This window comes from Salminus brasiliensis, chromosome 5 (genome assembly GCF_030463535.1).
Source record: "Salminus brasiliensis chromosome 5, fSalBra1.hap2, whole genome shotgun sequence".
Taxonomy (NCBI): domain Eukaryota; kingdom Metazoa; phylum Chordata; class Actinopteri; order Characiformes; family Bryconidae; genus Salminus; species Salminus brasiliensis.
Window position 1 is genome coordinate 12,093,067 of NC_132882.1, and position 22,676 is coordinate 12,115,742.

Here is a 22,676-nt window from a genome sequence, read left to right on the forward strand (position 1 = left end):
AATGCCGTAATTCAATCATCCAGCATTCAGAAGTGAAGCACTGTTCAATGGCCATGCAGGCACGAAAAGAGCCAGCGTGAGAGTGAGCGAGAGAGCGCAAGAGAGAGAGAGAGATAGAGAGTGAAGACAGAATGAAACTGAGAAGGGGGTGGGGTCGACACTCCTCTACAGTGTGTACATTCTGGGGTATCCTCAGTTTCCATGCAACAGTAGCACACATGCTAAGCAGCACTTTCTCTCCAACACTGCTTCTGAAACAGGTCCGATCATAATATCTCCACAGCCAGATCGGACGCCTTTAAGGATTCATCAGGGAATTCTGAAGAAATCCAGGCATTTGATATCATGCAGGTTAAACTCGGTATCTTCTAAAAATAAAAGAAAACCCAGATCACTGTATAGAGCTCGATTATAGGGAACAGAATTTGACAGGGTACTGAACGATTTCGGACAGAGTTGAGCGGTCGGTCTCAGAAGTGTTTTCGACTGTTTAGAGGCACGTTTAGTAAACAGGTATGTGTGTTTATATTCCAATTCCACCATCTGAATATTCTTTATAATTTATAATAATATAAAGTATTTTTTTGGGAATATTTAAAGGTTTTTATATTCCAATCCTACCATCTGAATATTCTTTATAATTTATAATAATATAAAGTATTTTTTTGGAATATTTAAAGGTTTTTATATTCCAATCCCACCATCTGAATATTCTTTATAATTTATAATAATATAAAGTATTTTTTTGGAATATTTAAAGGTTTTTATATTCCAATTCCACCATCTGAATATTATTTATAATTTATAATAATATAAAGTATTTTTGTTTTGGAATATTTAAAGGTTTTTATATTCCAATTCCACCGTTGGAATATTATTTATAAGTTATAATAATATAAAGTATTTGTTTTAAATATTTAAAGGTTTTTATATTCCAATCCCACCATCTGAATATTCTTTATAATTTATAATAATATAAAGTATTTTTTTTTTAATATTTAAAGGTTTTTATATTCCAATCCCACCATCTGAATATTCTTTATAATTCATAATATAAAGTATTTTTTTTTATATTTAAAGGTTTTTCTATTCCAATCCCACCATCTGAATATTATTTATCATTTATAATAATATAAAGTATTTTTTTGGAATATTTAAAGGTTTTTATATTCCAATTCCACCGTTGGAATATTATTTATAAGTTATAATAATATAAAGTATTTTTTTTTATATTTAAAGGTTTTTATATTCCAATCCCACCATCTGAATATTCTTTATAATAATATAAAGTATTTTTTTAGCACAATGCCTTAACATAACATTGTTTTTTTTTTTTTTTCACAATAATTGGGACATTATATTGTTACAGGCCTACATCAAACATGACGTCATTTTGTAATACCGTCCTCATTTGTAGAACCGTCAAAATATTTAAATACCACGGTATGAAGCATTACCGTTAAACCACCCAACCCTGTCTAGAACTATCTATGAACAGATCTATTCGTTATAAATTGATTAAGAACCACTACAGAAAGTTTAACACTGGTATTTGTCTGACCATCAATTGAGCAGACTTTCAAAACGAGAGCGATAAATAAAGTCTGTAGCTTTCATAACATCCTAACACGGCCATATCAGCCAACTATCGAGAGTTTAAACTCGGTATCTTCTGAAAAAAAAAAAAACATTACAGTTAAAAGGATCATCCAAATATAACAGAGCTAATTAATATAACCAAGCTAATTCTGATCCAACCCTATGAAGACTGTACTTGACTCTAATGCAGTATATTGGTCTAAAAGGCAGGAATGCTGGAGATAAAATGAATTAACAGATGGGTATTTTTATTTTGATGGGCAATTTAGTACTCAGCTAGCAAGCAAACAAATACTTAATAGAGTGGAAACCTCAGTAATTCATAAAGTGTATTTATTCTCCAGCCTTGATTATCTGAAGATGGTAATTTGAGCACAATTCTCTGTACAACAGGCCAATAACTCCATTTCTAAATGTAGCTCGGGTGGCTAAATCAGATTTACCCCATTTACTGTATACCTGCTCTCCACTTCATCTAGTTTGCTCAGTATTCAGCTTGGAAGCAACGAATGTATTATCAAGGCTCCTGGCTAGAGTCCTTTATATGGGTCTGAAAGATCTCTGTCTTTGCAGCAATCACGAGGCATGTTTTCAGGTACGTTGGACACATACACGCTGATCAGCCATAACATTAAAACCACCACCTAATATCGTGTACATGTCCCTTGTGTCGCCGAAACACCTCTGACCCATCGAGGCATGGACTCCACAAGAGCTCCGAAGGTGTCCTGCGGCATCTGGTACCAAGACCACGTTACTGTAGAGTTATGAAAGTGGGCCTCCATGGACCACATTAACTAGCCTTGGATGCTCATGACCTTTCTCGGTATTGAGCACTGCATACCGGGAACAGCCCAAAGGACCTGCCTGATGTTCTGGAGAAGTTCTGACCCAGTCGTCTAGCCTGACTGTTTACTTGCTGCCAGCTGTCCCACCTTTTGACAGGTGCCACTGTGATCAGATCAGTGATGTTAATCACGCTACCTGGTACCTGGTTTTAATGGAATGGCTGATTGTATATATGATACGATATATAATATGATACTGTATATTACAGATCAAACCTCCATATAAATAATAATAATACAGTGGCAAAATGTCTCCACCGAGGGTCTGTGATTTGTCATCATGTTATATCAGTGATCAAAGAGGCTTATGTTGGACTCGCATGCCTTCTCAAATGACTGAGCTTTTTCTAAAGGCGCTAGGGGACGTAATTACAAGTATATCAATAAAATATAGCGAATTGTACCGTTCAATACGAGTCTCTCAACTAACAAAAACGCACAGCAATCGAACATTACCTTCAGCGGCCTTCAGAGTAAATACAGCACGCAGTTTAATACTGACTGTGCTGCATGAAGTAAACATTCAAAAAAACAAGCATCCCACAATGATGGCAGACCATCTCCCCTCTTACCTTACAACTGAGAGCAGGGGAAAAAAAAGCACCCCCCACTTAACCGTATTTAGGCTCCAGGCTAACTTATTAGATCATGGCTAGAACATTTGTACGAAACACTGTTCTGTACTGTAAACCAGGCTTGTAAAAGTGATGTGAAAGTGTGAAGAAAGTGTGAAGATTTTAAAGATTTTGAACCAATTTAAAGGTTCTTCAATTATAAGCACAGTTCTTTCCAGATCCAAAAGTGGTTCCTCTACAGCTCTATCGCTCAAAGAACCACTGGAAGCACCTTTCTGATTAAGTCGTCCCAAGTCGTCTTACTGGTATAACATGGTGTGCTTGCCTCTGAAAGTGGTTCCTCTATGGCTCTATCCCTTGAAGAACCACCAGAACCACCTTTCTGATTAACAGTGTGGGGGAATGTAGCATTAGGAGTCTTGCCCAAGTTCTCTTACTGATATAACACAGTTTGCTTCCCTCTGAAAGTGGTTCCTCCACGGCTCTATCACTCAAAGAACCACTGGAAGCACCTTTCTGATTAAGACTGTGGGTGAATGCAGCATTAGGAGTCTTGCCCAAGTCATTTTAATGGTATAACGCTGTGTGCTTGCCTGGCCTGAGAATTGAACCCTAGTCTGCCATTGGGACTGCGGTGTTGTTACCCAGTAAACACATGAACTGTATTAGGACATCAGTGAATTTCCTTAAACTGGATTCTGAATTTTGTATAGTTACTAAATGTCATTCTGTTAAAGAGCAGGCAGTATAACTGATGAAATTAATTAAAGTATATAATTGATATAATTAATATAGCTGTACAGTGCAGTATGTAATTAAAGCTTTAACAGATTTATACATTTACGTTTCACAAAATGAGCCCGATCTTCATCCCAGGACTTGAAACCTGACCATATATGTAACATTACACCCGGTATGTAATAGTAATGAGGGGCTGGCACCGCTATAGCAGTAGTACACCTGGAAAAAAAAGTCCACTCTAGCATTACACCTCGCCAAACGTCCACTGACAGTCCCATCGGAGTGAATGAACACATGTAAAAACAGGCATGAGCACTTCAACCCTTTACAGCTGTTCTAGTGAACATTATTATTTCTCACCTCAGCCTTTCCTCTGACACCTAAGGCTAACTTCAGATACTGTGTGATGAGAGAGTAATAATAACAATCTCTATCTGCCATACGATGCTTGGCTTTGGTCCTCAGTGCCGATGAGGTGTGGACGGAGGTGCCAGGCTGTTGTATTTCTTTAGCTTATATATATATATATATATATATATATATATATATATATATATATATATATATATATATATATATATATATATATATATATATATATATATTTCATTTGAGCTGAAGGATGAGCCTACAAGAATATAAGTGCTAATATCTCCTCAGATGATGGACAGCGCTCTAGGCGAGAAAACAAGCTCAAGACGTCCAAGAGGGAAAAAAATATCTCCTGGCTATGTACTAATGAAAGTGCCGGAATTAATGCAAGAAAAAAACAACACCACATATTTCAGGGTCTATGGTATACTACACTGTTATCCAATTTAAATTCTTCCTAATCAACACCGCTTCAACTCCAGATTGTTCGGTCTGACTGCGGGACTCAGATCTGTGTACAGCTTTTTGATTGGACACACAGTTTCTGCATGGTAATGGATTTGTGCTGATTTTTCCCCCCATAGGATTGAATGGGGTGCAAGCAGGTCTTGTGCCACGATGATACCAATACAGCAGTGACACCCATCCATCTGGAATCCCATAGCAACTGCCTACCTACACCCTAGCAACCATAAAACAACACCCATAGCAACTCCCTAAAATACCATTAAAATCACCTTCGCAACCATCTGGGATGCCATAGCAATCACCCAGCAACGCCAATGCAACCAGCTACCAACCACTTAGCAACATTCTCGTAACCAGCTGAGATACCATAGCAAGCAGCAAGCAATACAACAGAAACCACATGGAATGCCATAGCAACCACGTACCAACAGCCTAGCTGGAGGTGGGAGCCATTTAAGCTGTGCAACCAGGGAACGTATTTGAGCCTGTTTGGGGCAGAAAGCCAGCGGTTTTGACCTTCTTCGGGGAACTCATGAATAATCTAATGAGCTCAGCGTCGATTGGCTGGTTTACAGTGAGGCACCACAACGGTTCACACCGAAAAAGTGCTGTCAGTGCGATGTGCGGTTAGCCTGGCCCGACTAGCTAACCGATCTCATCTGGAACGCTGGACTCTGTAGTCTGAGGGATTCTGGTTCCAGGAGAAGAGATGGGTAAAGCTGGTCGGCTAGGGATAGCTTTGAGCCTAGCACAGATCGCCGTGTTTCACACATTCGTCCTTGTGCACTGCTTTCCATGTCCACTTCCCTGACCACTTCTCAGGCAAAGCCGCGATCACAAGGCCTAGTTCAATTTCCGATATTTAGCAGAGTCTGCCAGGACCGATGGGAACATCTTGGGAATGACTGTGACAGAAAACAGGCTATATGTAACACACGGGTTAAAAAGGATTCTGGAATTGCTCTGAATTTGAATGAAGAGAGAGCAGCGTTTGAGGTTCACAGTGTGTCACCTCTGTGTACCGAACTCTCATTATCCCACCTTCCCAAGGTAAATACAGGCTTCCATTCAAGGGCCCCTTTAAAAGCCTGACGAGAACAGTGGACCTACAATCAGGGAACCTGTCACAGTAAAAGATGCTTAGAGTGGAGTTATCAATAATATCGATTTCTTTACACAGTTCAATAGGGACGTATGACTGTATTTGGCTTTTAATACAGAACAACGAGAGGTTTTAGTAGGGCTTTTAGAACTATGACATAACCCCCTGTTTGCAATTACTGTAAGCTGATTGCAACTGTTTTCCACAGCTATTAGCTTTCACAATGATGTGCTCGCGTCACAGCAGACGGAACGAGGCGCGAGTGCGTTTTCATCAGCTGAGCTGAGGCAAATACATTAAAGTAGAATAAAGTAGAAAGTGCATTTATTGAGCGATGGCAAAGGTCTTACACCTGACTTGGTGCGATAGCGTTCAGAGGGCGATATGGCGCACATATAACATCTAAATGTTGACAATAGGCCAAAAACAAAAACATACAGATTATTTATATTCAGCATTTCACACACCGTTCTACACGGCTCTGAATATAATTAACCAGGACTAATTATGCTCTCTTAGCAATGAAACGTTCAGAAAAGCATAATGTGACATGCTGTCATGACATTTATCACAGTAACAAAATTATGGTTATATTATCCAGGCCTAGCAGTGAGCAATGTTTGTTTATTTGAGCTCAAGCTGTGTCTGCCATCAGTTGGGAGATATCAAAAACACTTCCGTTAAAAGTAGTCAAAGGTATTACAGTCGTGTGCAAAAGTTTGGACACCCTGTTGGACACCCTGTTCAAACGACATGTTTAAAATGAGAAAATTGAATTTAAAGGCGACACGTTTCTGCACATTTTTATTACATAGGAGCTGAACTGAATTATTTCTATTGGTAAAATAAATAAAATAAATGTGTTGTGAACTAGGAATGCATCGATCCGATACTAGGACCGGATATCGGTCCCGATACTAACAAAATTAGCTGGATCGGGTATCGGATAATCAGTCTAATCTAAGGGGCTGATCCATTCACGGAAAACGACGGTATTCTAGGCTTCATAACTCAGGATCAGAGTAACCTACAGACATTAGACACAGATCATAGCAAACAGCAAGAATTATCCTATCTAACATCAACTATCTGCGAGTAATCCAGCTTGTCATATAAGGACAACCGAGAAGGGAGGGGCTGCTAGCTGCTCTTTAGTCTCACAGACTCCCAATTTCAGAATAAAAGTTCTGCCCAGACAACACTGTGCCGAGGTCCAGCATTATATATATATATATATATATATTTTAGTACCAAATAAATAGAAATTGAGTTTATTTATATCTGTTCATTCGTTATAGTCTGTTTTACAAAGTTAGTAAAGTAATGATTACGTCAATCCTGATGCCTTAAGTCTTTCCCAGACGGTGAGGTATATGGTTTATTAATTCAACAATGGTATCAGATCGGTATCTAGTATCATCCGATACGCAAAGTTTATTTATCGCTATCAGAAAAGGATGGATCGGTGTATCCCTATCGTAAACCTTGTAGAATCTACATTATTTTGTTAATTTTTACTATTATGATAAACTCTGCTAATACACAGTACCTGTAAATTAAATAGGATGTAGAAGCAGATTCTTCATAGACAATTTGTTCCCTCACATTCACTTAGAAAATCAACAACATATGTAATCTGACCACGGATGCCTAAACGGTTGCATACTGTAGCTAATTAGCCAGTTTCTGTTAATCACCATGTTAAGCTTGTACTTTCATAGTTCCATACAATGATCAAAAGAGACAGTTGACATGTCCAGGTCTAAAATAAACAACATTGTAATCTGGTCACTTTTATGGCCTTGTTGCACGAGCCATTGTTGAATACTGTCTCTAGACATAGCATGAAGGACCAACACTTATCTAAGGTGGAAATTCCAGGATTGTGAGTCCACCAGCTTTTACGGAGGTGCAGGGACTGTTTCAGCAAGACAGGGCATGTCCAGCTGGCCCATTTTTTTGCACAGATAGAGATCGTCCAGTCTTTTCTCTGCCTCCACCTTTTCCCCGCTATCTCACCAAGCTGAGGCTAGGTTTCATTTCACACACTCTGGGTCGGAGTGAAGCAATCTCTGTGAAGCTCGCCAGCTGATGCGGCCCGGCTTGGTTTCTTATAGGTTCCTGAGCAAAGCTGTGCCTATAGGCGAGAGGAGGAGAAAGGAATGAAGCGGAGGGGAAATGGTAGAGTGGCGCGTCACGTGGGCTCTTCATCAGTGCAAGCCACTCCCTACTCTCCAACTCCTTGCCTTCACCTTCGTGTGCCGCTGAATTAATTAGCCTCTTCCACATCTCCTGGCAGCCACAATCGCCGCTTCTCCGGCTGGCTCGCAGAGACTGGAAAAAGAACGAAGTGCTGTGCAGCGTTCACGTCAAGGGGGGATGGGGAGAGGGTGTTATGCTAGCACTTGTGTGCTGCAAACACACTCGCTAACCATGTGATTCCTTGCTAGCGTCCCCTCCCCCCCCCCACCAGACCTCACGACTTGAACCCCCTTTCCATCAGAAAAGGGAGCCCAGAGTCATTTCCATAGGTCAGTGCCCTGGCCCCTTCCCCCTTCTCACCCTTTATTGCAAAACCTTTTGTGGAGACAGATGTGCATTTGGATGTGAGGAATCAGATGGATCAAACCATGCTAACCTCCCCCACACAGTCTTATAGCCTACTCCATCACGGCTCTTTGTTCGTGTGATGGTAAAGAAAGGAAAACGCTCTCACGGACCACTAGCCCCTCGCTGATGTTGTCTAAAACATCTCTGCAAGGACGCGTCTTCTACCTATCCGCACACGGCAGACGTCAGCCAGGTGGAATGTCGTCAATAAAGCCGTAGCTATGGTTCCTGATCCGCTGCTTTTGGTCAGAATTTTCCACTACACGAGGCATTGCCATGCAAACTGTACAGAATTCCCTAAGAGCTTTCTTTACAAACACGGCGATGGCTGAACAGCTTCCTACCTTATAAATATGTGATCAGGTTTATTTAAGAGAGAAGTGGCTCCTGAAGACGCCAGCTGTTCAGCCGTTCAGAGCTACAGTGGCACAGATATCGCCCGGACTCGGTTAGTCACTGACATTTATTTCTTTAGCGAAGCCATGGGCCAGGGCTATTATCAGAAAAATGAGCTGCTTGGAGAAGCAGGAGGAACCAGACTGTTCGGAGATATCTGGGAGACGAGTGAATCAGACCACTACAGTGTCTGATGACAGGTTTGTGGTAGGACAGGAAAGAATGGGATTCAATAGCTGGCTGATAACGACCCAGCTCCCTCCGGATGGCAACAGCCGTCAATACTGCCAGGTCTGTCCGACAGGCAGCCCCGGCCCAGTCACTTCAGGCTGTAGCTTCACAGTTTAGCATGAATGGCACTGACATGACTACACACTTTCCGGGGACATCAGCGCTTTACTTCGCTGCCTGACAGCAAGTGCACCTTGTTCCACGCAAGTGTCAACCGGAGAAAGGTCTCTTTTTAGGAGACCCTAGTATAGCACCGTCAGCAGCACTCCAAAACAGACTCATCACCAGGTACGCGGCAGCGAGTGCAACAACCCGACATGCTAATGAGCCCTGAGAGAGAAAGGAGTAATAAGAGTACATTTGCCTGAACGCCTCGGTGCCAACTTTTCCACTACTCTTGTTGCTTCAGGCGCTGCTAATTGCTAGGGAGTCAGAGCACATGACAGGCCTTTTTTTTTTAATAAATACCCAGAGCACCAAGAAGGCTCTGAAGCACACCAGGAATTGTAGACCTGCCACTTGCATTGGGAAAGCTGAATGGAAAAGCACATCTTCTGTTTGCTGCAGTCAGTCGGTTGTAAGACGGGAGTAGGTGTGGTCGTAAAACCTGCAGCATTCCTTTTCAAAGAAGCCAATAAACCAAATGGTCTAATGGGGAGGCGCGCCTACGCGAGCTCCACCAAACCGGATGCTAACGTCTCCTGGAAGTGTGAAGGAACACTGTCCAAATGTGAGGCACGCTGAGGATGCTAGGGATGCATGATGATATCAGAAGCAAATCAGCATGGGCAGACAATTGGTAATATGTATAATAATAAATCAGAATGACTGCCATTAAGCAGCTGTTTAGAATAGGGATGTGCATTCTGGAGACGTCCAACATTTGAGTTAGCACAAGAATTAAAGAAAAGGAAAAGAAAAATGGCAGATCACTTTTTAAACAGGGAAATCGGTTGGGTTTCTTGTGGGATGAGTATCACTAAATAGCTACCTCTTCAGACAGGCTAACACTACTAAACAGGGCCCAGTTTCCCAAAAACTCTATGTAGTATTTAGATTAAATGTAAGACAAAGTGATTTATAAGTGATATATATGCTAAGTGATATATATGCTAAGTGATATATATGCTAAGAGGCCTTTTCCGAAAACCAAGCCCAGTACAGCGCTGACAGCTGCTGAGAACTCCTCTACATGAGACCCTTTCTCCTCAGTGGACGATGTGTCTGCATGTTCATTTGTCAAAGAACATATTTCAATGTTTCTGGATCAACTAAACATTATCTGGAGTAGTAAAGAATGAAGATACAACATTAGAGCTAACATCATCTACTGTAGTTACCATCTAGCTAACATCACTTATTATCTAGAGAAGTTCAGAATGGAGATACTGTCAATTAGTGTAGTTACCATCTGACTTACAACAGCTAGAGTAGGTAACATCTAGCTAACATCACCTATAGCAGCTGACATTAGAGCTAACATCAGCTAAAGTAGTTAACATCTAGCTAACATCAGCTAGAATAGTTAACATCTAGCTAACATCAGCTAGAATAGTTAACATCTAGCTAACATCAGCTAAAGTAGTTAACATCTAGCTGACATCAGCAAGAGTAGTAAACATCTAGTTAACATTAGCTAGAACAGTTAACATCTAGCTGACGTCAGCTAAAGTAGTTAACATCTAGCTAACATCAGCTAGAATAGTTAACATCTAGCTGACATCAGCAAGAGTAGTAAACATCTAGTTAACATTAGCTAGAACAGTTAACATCTAGCTGACGTCAGCTAAAGTAGTTAACATCTAGCTAACATCAGCTAGAATAGTTAACATCTAGCTGACATCAGCAAGAGTAGTAAACATCTAGCTGACGTCAGCTAGAACAGTTAACATCTAGCTGACGTCAGCTAGAACAGTTAACATCTAGCTGACGTCAGCTAGAACAGTTAACATCTAGCTGACGTCAGCTAGAACAGTTAACATCTAGCTGACGTCAGCTAGAACAGTTAACATCTAGCTGACGTCAGCTAGAACAGTTAACATCTAGCTGACGTCAGCTAGAACAGTTAACATCTAGCTGACGTCAGCTAGAACAGTTAACATCTAGCTGACATCAGCAAGAGTAGTAAACATCAGCTAGAATAGTTAACATCTAGCTAACATCAGCTAGAATAGTTAACATCTAGCTAACATCAGCTAGAGATGTTAACGTGTAGCTAACATCAGCTAGAATAGTTAACATCTAGCTGACATCAGCTAGAATAGTTAACATCTAGCTAACATCAGCTAGAATAGTTAACATCTAGCTAACATCAGCTAGAATAGTTAACATCTAGCTGACATCAGCTAGAATAGTTAACATCTAGCTGACATCAGCTAGAATAGTTAACATCTAGCTAACATCAGCTAGAATAGTTAACATCTAGCTGACATCAGCTAGAATAGTTAACATCTAGCTGACATCAGCTAGAATAGTTAACATCTAGCTGACGTCAGCTAGAATAGTTAACATCTAGCTGACGTCAGCTAGAATAGTTAACATCTAGCTGACGTCAGCAAGAGTAGTAAACATCTAGCTGACGTCAGCTAGAACAGTTAACATCTAGCTGACGTCAGCTAGAACAGTTAACATCTAGCTGACGTCAGCTAGAACAGTTAACATCTAGCTGACGTCAGCTAGAACAGTTAACATCTAGCTGACGTCAGCTAGAACAGTTAACATCTAGCTGACGTCAGCTAGAACAGTTAACATCTAGCTGACGTCAGCTAGAACAGTTAACATCTAGCTGACGTCAGCTAGAACAGTTAACATCTAGCTGACGTCAGCTAGAACAGTTAACATCTAGCTGACGTCAGCTAGAACAGTTAACATCTAGCTGACGTCAGCTAGAACAGTTAACATCTAGCTGACGTCAGCTAGAACAGTTAACATCTAGCTGACGTCAGCTAGAACAGTTAACATCTAGCTGACGTCAGCTAGAACAGTTAACATCTAGCTGACGTCAGCTAGAACAGTTAACATCTAGCTGACGTCAGCTAGAACAGTTAACATCTAGCTGACGTCAGCTAGAACAGTTAACATCTAGCTGACGTCAGCTAGAACAGTTAACATCTAGCTGACGTCAGCTAGAACAGTTAACATCTAGCTGACGTCAGCTAGAACAGTTAACATCTAGCTGACGTCAGCTAGAATAGTTAACATCTAGCTGACATCAGCAAGAGTAGTAAACATCTAGCTGACATCAGCAAGAGTAGTAAACATCAGCTAGAATAGTTAACATCTAGCTAACATCAGCTAGAATAGTTAACATCTAGCTAACATCAGCTAGAACAGTTAACATCTAGCTGACGTCAGCTAGAACAGTTAACATCTAGCTGACGTCAGCTAGAACAGTTAACATCTAGCTGACGTCAGCTAGAACAGTTAACATCTAGCTGACGTCAGCTAGAACAGTTAACATCTAGCTGACGTCAGCTAGAACAGTTAACATCTAGCTGACGTCAGCTAGAACAGTTAACATCTAGCTGACGTCAGCTAGAACAGTTAACATCTAGCTGACGTCAGCTAGAACAGTTAACATCTAGCTGACGTCAGCTAGGATAGTTAACATCTAGCTGACGTCAGCTAGAATAGTTAACATCTAGCTGACGTCAGCTAGAATAGTTAACATCTAGCTGACATCAGCAAGAGTAGTAAACATCTAGCTGACATCAGCAAGAGTAGTAAACATCAGCTAGAATAGTTAACATCTAGCTAACATCAGCTAGAACAGTTAACATCTAGCTGACGTCAGCTAGAACAGTTAACATCTAGCTGACGTCAGCTAGAACAGTTAACATCTAGCTGACGTCAGCTAGGATAGTTAACATCTAGCTGACGTCAGCTAGAATAGTTAACATCTAGCTGACGTCAGCTAGAATAGTTAACATCTAGCTGACATCAGCAAGAGTAGTAAACATCTAGCTAACATCAGCAAGAGTAGTAAACATCAGCTAGAATAGTTAACATCTAGCTAACATCAGCTAGAATAGTTAACATCTAGCTAACATCAGCTAGAGATGTTAACGTGTAGCTAACATCAGCTAGAATAGTTAACATCTAGCTGACATCAGCTAGAATAGTAAACATCTAGCTAACATCAGCTAGAATAGTTAACATCTAGCTAACATCAGCTAGAATAGTTAACATCTAGCTGACATCAGCTAGAATAGTTAACATCTAGCTGACATCAGCTAGAATAGTTAACATCTAGCTGACATCAGCTAGAATAGTTAACATCTAGCTGACATCAGCTAGAATAGTTAACATCTAGCTGACATCAGCTAGAATAGTTAACATCTAGCTAACATCAGCTAGAGACGTTTGCCTAATCCTCATAAAAGCGTATCCACTATTCCTCAGTCTTTAATAATGCATCTTTGGCAACATACATGTTTAATCGTAAACAGGAGCCGCATCATCACATTTCCAGTCCTGTTAAAACACAAAATCACCGTCTGGTCTGTTTATGATCTTCTGTTTAGAAGAGCCGCATGCGTAGCCAACACTGAGCTGCTGTACCCACACATACATGTTCTTCATCATATCTTCCTTCACTATCTGCTGCGGATGAAACAGAGGCGCTGAGCTAGCGCTGGGATCGTCGTGTGTTTTTTTAATGCAGCCATGTTGCAATTTGGAGCTGGATTTTAATCGAGGGGCAGAGCCCATAAATCACAGAACAACCGCTCGTCTTGAAAACCGCAGACACCACAGTCGGATCGCAGCCGGAGTATTACGAGCTGCGGAGTGATATGATCCCTCAAACAGGTAGGACTCGTCTAGGCACCGATCTGGTTCACACAGACTGAGAAAGATGACAGCTGTGGTCTACGGGACGTCCTCGACAGGGCCTCGGCTGCGCTACGAGATACAGGAAACGGGAGTCTTGCCGTGACAGTGTGGACAACAACCCCACGGCGGATGTGCGCAGATGTACGGAAAGAGGGGCTCGGGGCTTTAATGAACGGGGTACGTGGGAGGGGAGGGCTGCTTTTCCTTTTTTGTGAAGAATTTATTAAAAAATGCCTTTTAAAAGAGCCCAGCCGAAATGGTTTTAAGAGCCCAGAATGGTCATTAACTGGATGTGCACGGTCAGAAATACATGCTAATGAGGTTCGATTGTTATCTGTAAAGGAAATAAGGACACTCTGCCTGTCCTGGCTGGACAAAAACACAGATTTAGCTTCTAGACCCTACAGCAAATTGACCTTTGAGTACAGTACAGGGCCATGAATGCGATTCTAGACACCCCCCATCACCATCAAACAAAAACGGCACACGAAGGCTTGTTTTTTGCCCTTCTTGCCAAATGTTTTAGCCTTTTTTTTCAAGCAAAATTCACAGTCCCGCCAAAAGCGAGGCAGTTTGAACGCATCGATGCCCCTGAATTCAATCACAGCTGGCACAAACACAATTTCTCAAATTAGTTTTGGTTCCTTAAGCCAGGACAACAGGCAGTTTGGGGTCACGCAAATGCTTCGGATTCCTGGGTCAGAAAAGGCAAAATTACCGTATTCCCTATGTATCAAGTGCTTACTCTGGCAAGGGGGCTTTCACGGCCCTTTCTCTGGGCCTCCATCTGAACCCTGGCTCAGAGCTTGCTCCCCAGAGCGTCTGTGGATGTGAGCGTAGTAGACGTCCTCAGCATGACACGAAGGGTTAGGCCCTGCTCGTGTGTCGTCCTGCTGTCCAGACAAACACTTGCCTGGTCTTTCAGCTGTTTCTGGAAACTGAAAGTTCTTGAAAATGCTCAGTGTCGTCTAAGAGTTTTAAGAAGTGGATCTTCTAGGTTGTTAATGGGCAGAGCTTCTCCGAAGACTCGAAGACTGTGTTTCAAGGACAGTTTATCATCATCTGTATTCAAAGCTTGTGTTTTCGAGATGCTTTCCAGATGTATCATATTTTTAAAAAATAGACCCGATAGCCTGTAGCTCAATTTCCCAGCAATTTATTAACTGAATCTGAACACCTTGTATTGAATAAAGAGCACAAGGGTTGTCTCTGTGCTACATCATCTTAACCTTGATTTAGGAATTCATCATACGAAGCTTAGAATACAAATTATTGAAAGACCAACCTCAGCCCTGAGAAATAAAAAACACCATGTTATCTGCGAGAGTCTGATTGCTGCTGCCGTTAGCCTAGTGAAAGCATTCAGGTATGTTACCTACTACTGCGCCCAAAAGACCCTAAAAACATTCGCTTTGGTTCTCGCCATGCATTCCTACTCTCATCTTAAGCATTTTGAGCCATGCACAGACTAAAAGGGACACTATGTGGACGTCCTTGGTCACATTCCTACAGCCAGTGCTGGTAAATCCAATTTTCCAGATACAAAAACACTTTATATCTGCAAACTAGCGTCTAAATTGTGTTAAACTGTTGCCCGAAGAGTTCTTGAGATAAGGTTAGAGCACAACGGCTCTACTGATGTGCAAGTCACACAAGCCGAGTATGATACTGCAGAAATCAACAGCGTTAGAAATCAGAAAGGAAGACGGTCACGGCAAAAGGACCAACATACTGAGCTTTGTCACTGGGTTGACTTCAACCTCCAACGTTGTACAGACGTTAAATTTTGGTTATTTAACATCATGTCTTAAAACCAACAACATATAAACGTCCAACGACTTTTACATTTGACGTTGTGCATGACTTTATGAATTGACTTTATGAAGACGTTTAGCAGACGTTGGGTTTTGGTCACCATACCTGACAACTAAACGTTGGTAGATTAGGTCAATATGACACTAGCATGTGACGTTTGGAAGACGTTGGATTTTGGGTATTTAACACCACGACTTAAAACCAATGTCTAATGATGTTTGAGTTCACACTGTGTGGGCGTCAACATTACAAAGTTTACTTGATGTTATTATGGGATGTTTGGATTTGGGGTATTTAACACCATGGCTTAAAATCAACAAAATAACAACTAGCAACATTTAAACTTCATGTTGTGTGGCGATTAACACTAGGAAGACGTTTATCAGACGTTGGGTTTTGCTAACCATACCTTACAACTAAACATTGGTGTATTACATCAATGACGTTGGCATGTGACATTTGGAAGATGTTGGATTTTAAGTACTGAACATGACCTAGAAACAACAACATATAAACATCTAACAATGTCTGAATTTCTCATTGTGTGGACGCTAACACTATGAAGACATTTAGCAGACATTGGTCTTTGGTCACCATACTTTACAACTAACTGTTGGTAGATGTTTGACATTTGAAAGACATTGGATTTTGGGTATTTAACATCATGACTTAAAACCAACAACATATTGACATCTCACAATGTCTGAATGACGCTGTGTGGGCGTCAACATTACAAAGTTTATCTGACGTTATTAAAGGACGTTTGGAAGACGTTGGGTTTTGGGTATTTAACACCATGGCTTAAAACCAACAACATAACATCTAACAACATTTGAATTTCACATTGTGTGGACGCTCACACTATGAAGACATTTAGCAGACATTGGTCTTTGGTCCCCATACTTTACAACTAAACGTTGGTAGATGTTTGTTTTGGGGTATTTAACACCATGACTTAAAACCAACAACATATCGACGTCTATCATCGATTGAATTCACGCTGTGTGGGCATCAACATTACAACGTTTACCTGACCTTATTATAGGACATTTGGAAGATGTTGGATTTGGGGTATTTAACACCATGGCTTAAAACCAACAACCTATCAACATGTGGACGCTCACACTATGAAGACATTTAGCAGACGTTGGTCTTCGGTCCCCATACTTTACAACTAAACGTTGGTAGATGTTTTTTGGGGGGTATTTAACACATCCACGCTGTGTGGGCGTCAACATTACGAAGTTTATATGACCTTACTGTGGGACGTTTGGAAGATGTTGGATTTTGGGTATTTAACACCATGGCTTAAAACCAACAACCTATCAACATGTGGACGCTCACACTATGAAGACATTTAGCAGACGTTGGTCTTCGGTCCCCATACTTTACAACTAAACGTTGGTAGATGTTTTTTGGGGGGTATTTAACACATCCACGCTGTGTGGGCGTCAACATTACGAAGTTTATATGACCTTACTGTGGGACGTTTGGAAGACGTTGGATTTTGGTTATTTGACTTCAGAACGTTACCCAACGTCTATCGAACGTTGGTGGCCAGCCGGGACTGTTCGGATAAGCATCACCAAACACGTTTGCTGAGAAAAATGAGCGAAGCAGTGCCGGAGAGGTGTCTCTTTAACGGGTAACACGGCTCCGAGTCAACACCAGCAAACTGTCGCCAGTCTCCTCTCTTATTTACCTTAACTAGTTAGCTAGCTTAGCCAGCTAAAAGACACCGATAGGCGGTGCGTGTACGAGCTGTTGAGCCCCAAACAGTTAGCTAAGTTCTGCTCCTGGTAAATAACAGGTAGCTACAGTTATCTAGCCAAGTTACAAACCCAGCATTTAACACCACAGGAACATCGCTAGCGGCAGTCCAGCTGGCAGAGGGGCTAGCCGGGTAGGTTAGCCATAGCTATCTAGATAGCTGGCGACGGGTAGACGGCTGACTAAATGTGCTAGTGCTAGCTACCAGCTAAATATACCGGCACTACACCCCACTAAAGATGTCTAGTAACCGAAGGAAGAGCATATAGTGTCGGGATTTCTTTCTGGCTGACTGGAAAAGGTCAGATTTAACGCGAAATACCAACAAATCGTTACATCTGCTTAGCCAGCGAGCTAACCTAGCTGCGGTAACGCTGTAGTTACTACCGAGGCAGCGGTCCTCTGCGCTGTGTGTGTCGGCGTCGCTCGAGCACAATTTGCGGGTGATTAACGTTAATTAACGTTAAATAAAGTTACGTTTGAGCGTTCAGACGAGCGTATGGACGTTGCGGGACACCTTTCTAGCTATTTGGTCAAATGTCAGCGCGTTGAGTCGTGTGTTTTTACTAAATCTAGCGCTGGCTTGTGAATCACAACATCGCTTAAGTAACTACTTAGATATCCACTAGCTGCCAAACGGCAGGGGGTCGCGGCTGTGTAACGGGGATGTAACGCGATGGGTAAACTCGGACAATTACCCAGTTAACTCATCAAACCCAAACTATGGGGGGCTGGCAACTTTTGTAGTACCGTGGGAGCGTTAATCAGGACCCCCAAACTCCACTTCCACAGCGCCTCGCGGAGAGGACCGTGTGTACGGTATTGTGGCTGGGCGCTGTTGATTCCTAACCGGGCAGGTCGCCTGCCTGCCTTCCTTCCTTCCCTCTCTCTCCCCCTCTCTCTCCCCCTCTCTGTCCTGTCTCCTTCCCAGCACATCCCCCTTCTTCTCCCAAGGAAAAAAAAAACAATAAACATTCCTCGGAAAGCTCAGCTCTCTCTCTGACCTGCGCCATCTTTGAAAAGAGTCTTTGGGGCCGGAGCTCCTTGAAACAAAGAGCAAAACAACGGACTCTCCTAAACACCAAACTTCCCGGAGCAGACCCAGAAATACGGGGTCCCAGCTGCAGCACGGCGGCGCCTCACCTTCAGATCCGCCGATCCGCGTCCCGAACAACAGGGCTAGAAGCAGCAGACAACACGGTATTGCATCCATCCTTGGATCGGACTTATTCTACACTGGCTGGCTGGCTGGTTGGTTGGTTGTCTCACACACACACACACGCACAACTTCTCTCCAGCTAATGTGTGTGTGTGTGTGTGTGTGTGTAGAGAGAGAGAGAGAGAGAAGCGTGTGATAGGCTGGGACTGCCACTCCCCGCCCAGACCGAGAAGAAAGCCCCACAGCAGACAGACAGCGTTTCTCCTCCTCCCGCTGTTCAGAGCTCTCCTCTACCGGAGGATGTTTTCACCTCATCTCTACAACTTCCAGAGGTCTGACACAGAGGTGTAGCAGCTCAGGCCAGGCAGGTGGAGGAGGACACCTCCTCTGAATCTGGCAGCAGAGTCCTAAAGTAGACAGACATATCTCAGCATATTACAGAAGAGCATTAATAGCATAGATTAATCACTTACTTTCTATATTTTTTATAGTTTATTTATTTTTTATTGAAAACTTAAAAAAAAAGGCCTAAAACAAAATTCGGTGTACCGACATATCAAATTGTTGTCTTAAGATCACAAGAAATGACATAGTTTTCATGACATAGCGACTTTTGTTATCTTGAGATAACAAGAAAATAAGTTGAGATAACAAGATAATGGGACAGCAAGCTATAATCAACTCATGGTCTTTCTGCACTTCTTACATTTAACATGAAGTCATTATTTCAGGACCCAAAATATTGAGAAAATAACTCAAGATATTAAGTCTATATATAAAGTTATATATATATATATATATATATATATATATATATATATAAAAGTACTATTTAAATCTTCTAAGATTTCTATAAAAAGGTGATTTATAGAAATTATTCAATTTTCTGACAGTAATTATTTTAAGATTCTGCAATAAAAACTGCAGGTGAGGTTGGGGTTACAGTCTTCTGCCAAAGTCGACACATTTAGTTAATTTTCTAAGTGAAAATGTTTTTGTTTTTTTTGTTTTTTATTGGACAAATTGGGAAAAAATAGCATATTTAATGTGACATTACTTTTGCACAAGCACTTTTTATTTTTACTTTTTTATTATTGATAATTACATGTTTGAATGTGTGGTAGTTTTTATTAGAGAATGTGAACATTACCAACAATCCACAACACATGTAATTTGACCAAGGGTGCCCAAACCTTTGCATTCTAAAAAAAAAAAAAAACATTTGACACTTATGTGAAAACAGTTTCTTATTATCCCACATGTATGGCTTAGTGAGCAGAAATATGTCGGTACTGAAATAATGATTTATAGAAATCTTCATAAGTAATAATGAGAAATAAGACATTTGACACAGAATTATGAATAAATGCAGCATACTGAATCTGCATGTTTGGGACCAATGGTCCAACATTTTAGTCATCACATCACCTCATAAGCTAAATCATGATGTACTGGGTTCTACATTTTTAAAGCTATTTTTGATTCCCTCATCTTCCTCAGTGTGATCAAGTCAAAGTGGAGTCTGAACTCAATGGGATCATGCTAAATGATAAGGATTTGCTTTATTGTGTACAGTACCACAGGACCAGTTTGGTTGAATGTGTGCCGACCATCATCTTAAAAACATTCACTGTAGTTAGGATGTCATGGCTGAAGGGTTTTGAGTAGGCCTAAGTTGTGGGACCATGGCAGTGTGTATGTATGAGGGTGGAAATACCTCTCAAACCATGCAACTGCAGTTTGTTAATGTACATTAATACATACACATCTACTCATTCAGCAAGACCAGTAAATAGCCTTAATGGCCTATATGGCTACCTAATCTCCTTTTTAAGTTCTTACAACGTAGGCATACTTGAAACCCCCCAGCCACGAAATCTTAAATACCTGTGTGTCCCCAGTGTCCTCTTTTTTAAATATAATCAACCTGGTATTTGGATCAGATATGTTTGAGATGAAGATCAGCACACATTCAACCAGGTGTGTTCAAACTTTTGATAGTTACTGTACTTTTCTATTGCATTTCCCTGAGTGAAGCCGCAGACAGGGTTCATAGCAGTCTGATGGTTGTGAAATACTGCGAGACAAAGAACAGGTCGGCTCAGCAGCTTTCTAGATGAAAATATGATGTCTGGGCAATAATAGTAAATGAAGATGGCTGGATATTCCTTCAGCGTAATCAGGAAAAGTGTATAGAGTCTAGTTCCCTTCATTCACTACTGCCAGACAAATCAGTGGTCTGGAATGACTGAAAACCTTCATACCAGTCAATCTGTCAGGAGATAGGCCTACAAGAGCAAAACCGTCTTATAGACTAAGTGCATAATAGTTCAAGACGACCTATACAAAGACTGTCCTTTACTGACAGAGACAATAAAGCAGGCTAAGGCAGAAGTGGGCCTTTATGTGACTCCTATACTGTCCATATGTGGAAACTAAGCTGTAAAAGTAGGCAGTTTTGAATGGACTGGTTTTGTGACGTCACCTACGGCAGTTTAGACCCACCTCTCCACACTCAGGGTTGAGCAGTAAGAGGATACATGTAAGAGTGTTATGTAATCATGATAGAAATAAAATTTAAGTAATTAGATTACTTTTGCCTTTTAAAAATAGAGTGATTACAAGCAGGATTACAGCCTAAAACAATTACAGCCTAAAAAGGATCAGTACTCTTGCCTTCTTTGTTTCTAATCGAGTGAGCGAGTGCAGATGAGTGTAACAGCACCCTCGGTGGAGCATCTTAAACCATCCCAGTCTAGCGTGCACTAAGAACTAGGTGGAGATTTGAAAAAAAAGTAAGGAAAATAAAATCGCTCTCCAATGTAAAGTGGGCTTTCCAGCAGTGAAAATTCCCTCAGCTTCAAAAAAAGGCCCCTCAAAAAAAACAAAAAAACATTTGAAGGTAAGAAAATCACCATTGGATCCAAGTAGAGGAACTAGCACTTCTGTATGGTTAGCTGACTGCTGGACACATGGCTTCATTACAATAACTTGTAAGCTTAATCTTATAAATCCTCAATACCTTATGTCATCCTGACCTTCTCAAATTCTTAATTTTAATGATTTGTTACTTACGTAATCCAAACATAGCCCTTTACACTCCCCGGTTAGAAAAAACACCATACACCAGCAAACCAGACAAGTGTAAATCAGTTTAGAATATCATTTTAGATGAATATAGAATCCATGCTGGCCTAAACTGTTTCTTTCAGCCAGATGTTTGAACATTTTGTAATGAATGGATCAATGAAATCAAATCACCCAAAATCATTTCCAGCAGCAGTGGTGTATATATAGTGTAGTAGACCGGGGATTTGCTTCATGAAAACACAAAATATATTAGATATTAGATGTGGATATGAAATGGTTTGGTATTTAGTATAGACACACAGGACGGTTTCATGTGAATTTGAGCGTAACATTATTCTGTGGTCTTGACAAGTAATAAGTCAATAATAATAAGTGAAAAGAAATAATAAGATAATAAGTAATTGAAAATATATCAATAAATAATCAGACGTAATCATAGATCTGTATCTGTAATCCGTAAAGGGAATTTTTAAAGTAGCCATCCGAACCCTGTTCACAGGGTTATAGGGAGTGATTCAGCCCACACTGCTTAATGAATGAGGTACAGTACAAGGCAGCCAATCAGAACAGACATCATTTACACATCAGTTTTAAAGACACAGTAACATGAAAAAAAATAGAAGCAACTGGTTATCAACAACTGGAGCAATATGACTGTTGTACAGTATTATATCATAGATTTAATGCTAGTTATCTGTCAACTATATATTGCTAAAAATGTCAGTATACTGCGTCAGTATCACAGTATACTGGTCAACAGGATATCGTCCAGCACACCGCCTAAGTCATCACTGCAGTGCCTTATGCATATATTCATCAGGACAGGACAAAGAGCCTGACCTCCTGAAACCTCTAACTCCCGTTCACCCTTCTACGGTGACAGAGATTGATGACTGCCTATTGTTTGATCTCCGTCTGGGCCTCCTAGGCCTTGGATACAGGGGTTTGCACACATAGCATTGGCCCCATCCACTTCTTTTTTCTACTCAAAAAACCCTTGTGCTTAAAAACATAGGCTATCAACTAGGGGGGCAGGGGAGCAGTGGGGTCATCAGCAGGAAGCAGTG

General features: G+C 41.0%; 1 protein-coding gene across 1 annotated transcript in view; it reads right to left on the minus strand.

Annotated features, from left to right (window-relative positions):
• The window catches only part of tgfbr1b (transforming growth factor, beta receptor 1 b), a 73,178-nt gene extending 54,545 nt beyond the window's left edge, over positions 1–18,633 (minus strand). Inside the window, exon 1 of the mRNA XM_072679390.1 lies at positions 18,504–18,633. Within this exon, the coding sequence (XP_072535491.1) occupies positions 18,504–18,573 (70 nt within the window). The 5' untranslated portion in view covers positions 18,574–18,633. The remainder of the gene's footprint in view (positions 1–18,503) is intronic.
• Positions 18,634–22,676: the final 4,043 nt, after the last annotated feature.